General features: G+C 36.4%; 1 protein-coding gene across 1 annotated transcript; it reads left to right on the top strand.

Moving 5' to 3' along the window:
* Positions 1-3288: 3288 nt before the first annotated feature.
* On the top strand, positions 3289-3981 carry LOC110932012. The gene has a single exon (XM_022175376.1). It carries the CDS (start codon positions 3289-3291, stop codon positions 3979-3981), a length of 693 nt encoding a protein of 230 aa, XP_022031068.1.
* The last annotated feature ends 282 nt before the right edge of the window (positions 3982-4263 follow it).

The raw sequence follows: 4263 nt of genomic DNA, 5'->3' as shown, positions 1-4263 counted from the left end.
AGAGTAATCTATGTAAAAAAAAAATATCATATTCCATCAATGTTGCTTAAATTCTCGATTTGAATTCTATCACAATTAGTAGTCTAAAATCATCAAAGACAAAGTAGATCACCATTTTGTGCTTCTAAAACTGTGATAAGGGTGAAGGGGGTGCACACCTAATAGGTGAGTGCACTCTCTTACGCCAAACCAATCCCCGTGTGCCACGTCAACTCCCCTCTTAAACTCCCCTAACACCCCCATTTGATGGCGCCACTCCCCTCTTAGGTGAATTGGTTTTTTTTTAAAAAAAAAAAAAAAAAAAAGAAAAGAAAATCATTGATTGGACCAAGTTTCCCTCTCTCCTCTCTCTCTCCTCCCTCTCTCCTCCCCCCTCTTCGGCAGCCCACCACCGCTTTAGGCCCTCTCTCTCTTCACCGATTTGGTTGGCGGCCCGTTACCGATTAGGCAGGGGGGGTCCCCGATTGCAAATCGGTGGGTACCCCGCCCACCCTAACAATTAGTTAGCTGTGTAAACTTTAAGCAAGAACATAATCACATAATCACAACAAACCTCCATATATATGAATTTATTATAAGATTTCCCAATTCATGTTTTTTGGTATTATTTTATACACATAGATGTTATATGATCAAACGATTATGTTAATATATATAATATATATAATATAAATAAAAGCATAAGACAAACACTTATGTTGAAAGAAAACGACCACTAATACTAGACCCACAGGCCACAACTCAGGTTATGTAACGTATCTTTAAATATGTGACCAAATCTTTATCTCCACATGATCGCCTACAACCACAACCTCTACACTTTATGCTATCAAAAAACTTCAATAAAAAACAACACAAAAACAAACATATCCCTGATTTAATAACAGTTTTTATTAATCCTGTAAAGAGAATTATAATGTATTTCAAAAAACTGTTTTAAACATTTAAACAAATATTATTTTATTACCTACTAGATAATCTCAACAATCACCATTGCCCTTCACTTTTGTCACATTAGTCCAAAACTCAAACTTTTTGAATCTAGATTCCCGTGGTTTCAATTTTGTTGTCATTTTCATCCAAAATCAAAATGTTGACAGATTTTTCAGTTAACATCCCGTTTTTCTTTTTTTTTTCCGCCCCTTTTAATGAAGGGCAAAATGGTCTTTTAGTATTTTATTATAACAAATTAAAAAAATTAACTATGTTGCCCTTCATTAAAAGAGAGGAAAAAGAAAAAAAACTGGATGTTAACTGAAAAATCTGACCAGATTTTAATTTTGGATAAAAATGACAACAAAATTGAAACCGACCCAAATTCAAAAGGTTTGAATTTTGTAATAAAGTGTAAAAAATGACCAAAACCTCAGAGACCATTTTAATAGGTTACTAAAAAATAAAGAGCTAATATGTTATATCTCCTACTTATTTTTAATTATCTCAATAAGCATGTGTTAAAGTTGAAGTTGAAGTGATCGTAGGGAGGTAGGGACACATGCGTAGGAGAGGATCTCATCTACCGCCCGTTAGTTGCGCCACAAACTCACCAAACTTGCAAATACTCAAATCAACCCTCCACCAAACTCCCCATTTCTTATTGGACAATTTTTATAATTAAAACCGTATAGAAACCTAAAGTATAATAGTTTTAACTCGGAGTGTTCATAGTCCAGTTTGACCTATTTCGATAAGAGTAATATTTATTGGATTAAATCACTTACTATGATTTTCAAAAGCACAAACGAAACCGATCAGGTTGGTTGGGTCTCCAAAGTTGTTCGGCTTTGACGGTTGAACTTTCATATAAATAGATGTATGTTTCTAAAAAGTTAATAATAATGTTAAAGAGTTGGTTCGGTTTACACGGTTAATTTCAAGTGTCAAACTGTTAAACCATCACAACACCAAAACCGACTAGTTGACCAAACCGTCAAACTGTCAGACCGGATGAACCAGCTGGCTTCTTTAGTTTAGGCGGTTCGTCCACTTTTAACAATTTATGAATGTCGTTATTTTGATTGAGATAGAGTTAAAGGTTATCTTAGTGATTAGTCATATAAGTTTTCCCTCGTCAAAACTTTCAATCATATTCGACTTATTATTATGTAAAGTTGACTCAAAGCTGAACTTGAGACTTACTATTGAACAGTACAATTGAGAAACATAACTCGTGACGGATGCAACGGCCATGGAATTTACATTTTTAGTATTATATGGTCATTAACTAAACTAGATACCACCGAGGTTGGTGGTCCAGTGGTAAGGCAAAGCCTTTTAATACACTTAAAAGTAAGGTATTGGGTTTAAAACTCCGGTCGGTTTCTAATTTACTAAAACCAATTTTAGAAAGTAAGAAGTTTCATAATATGAAATAATGATTGGTACGTATTTTAAAATGTTATTAAAATTCAACTTACAAGTTACAATTGACTAAAGTACCTAAAATACTTAATTTGACTTCTGTTTACTAAACATCTTTGACTTGAACTACAATTAATAACATAAAAATATGTCATAATCATATTTCATAAAATTAATAAAAAGTAATGGGGGGTGTAGACGAGATGCTTTTCCGTTTGTTTATCTAGGGACTAAAGTGGGAGCTAAAATGTCTCGTATAAATAATTGGAACACGGTGATTGATGTTGTTAAGGCTCGGCTTGTGTCATGGAAAGCGAAAACTTTATCTATAGGGGGTCGATTGATTCTTATAAAATCGGTTCTTGAAAACTTACTGATTTATTATTTTTCTCTCTATAAAGCCCCGGTTGCGGTTATTGATAGCATCGAAACTATTATGAGACGTTTTTTATGGACGGGGTCTAAGAAGAAAAAAAGATACCTTGGGTGGCTTGGGATGTGATAACAAGACCAAAGGATGAGGGTGGATTAGGTGTGAATAAACTTCAAGATATTAACGACGCTCTTCTTCTTAAATGGGCGTGGCGATTCAAAAAAGAGAGTAATTGTTTGTGGAAAAGGGTAGTGATGGGCTGTCATGGTTCAAGTCGGTCGTGATCCATGCTTCCATGTTGTTTATCAGCTAGTGGATGCTGGAAACAAATCGTCAAAATAGGGGAAAGGAAGTTGTGTGATGGTAAAACTCTAAATAATTTTTTTAGGTACAGTTGGCGAAGGGTCTTCGATTCACTTCTGGGGAGATACTTGGCTACGTGAAGAACCTTTACGCTTAACTTACCCAATGTTGTTTAATTTGGAAAAGAAGAAGTGGGCCATGGTCGACGATCGGATTCAACTTGTAAATGGGTCGAAAAATCTGAACTGGGAATGGAAAAGAAGCCTTCAACATATGAGGAGGTTAATGAGTTGTTTCAATTATTATCGGGCATCCATGATTATCAACCGAGCTTGGGACATGATCGCTGGTGTTGGAAAGGAGATAAAAGTGGAGTGTATACCGTGCATAAGGCAAAGAAGATGATTTCTGAAAATAGGACACAGGTGCCGATCAACTCGAGTATGAAATGGAAGTGTTGGACGCCATTGAAGTGCAAAATTTTGGTGTGGAGGGCAGACATTAATCGGCTCCCAACACGGGCGGAGCTTCTTAAACGTGGGGTTGCTTTTAATGATGGATCGTGTGCCATATGTAATGAGGATTTGGAAACTACGACGCATTTGTTCACAGGTTGTGTGTTCTCGGATGAAATTTGGGCGCGAGTGGGATCTTGGTGTCGTTTAAGTCCCATCTATGCTTTTGAAGTAAAAGATCTTTTGAAGATGGCGGGTACTCAAATGAAGACGAAGAAGGAGAAATACATTCTTAGAGGCATTATCTACACCACAATGTGGTCGATATGGAATGAACGTAATGCTAGAATTTTCAAGGGCAACTCTCGTAAACCGATCGAGGTGGTGGAAATTGTCAAATCTACGGCGTTTTTGTGGATTCGTCATAGGTCTAGTTTGAAAGGTATTGATTGGAATGTTTGGTGTAAATATCTTATGGACGTGATGTAATTGAAACAATAGGATCCTTGATCCTCACCCTTGAATGGGTTTCCATTATATAGAAAATACAATCCCGTAACTTTAGGGATATTTACAAAGATAATATTGAACAGAATAATAACCATAAATACATTATCTATTACACCCCCGCAGTCGAAGCGGGAGGAGGCCGTAAGCTGAGACTGGACCGAAAATCTTCAAATAGAACCCGTGGTAAGCCTTTGGTGAAAATGTCCGCAATCTGATATCGAGAAGGAACATGATGAACGCGAATCTCACCCCGTTGAACCT

This window comes from Helianthus annuus, chromosome 4, assembly GCF_002127325.2.
Source record: "Helianthus annuus cultivar XRQ/B chromosome 4, HanXRQr2.0-SUNRISE, whole genome shotgun sequence".
NCBI lineage: Eukaryota > Viridiplantae > Streptophyta > Magnoliopsida > Asterales > Asteraceae > Helianthus > Helianthus annuus.
Note: the sequence above shows the minus strand (reverse complement) of the source record. Positions and strands in the feature narration are given on the sequence as shown.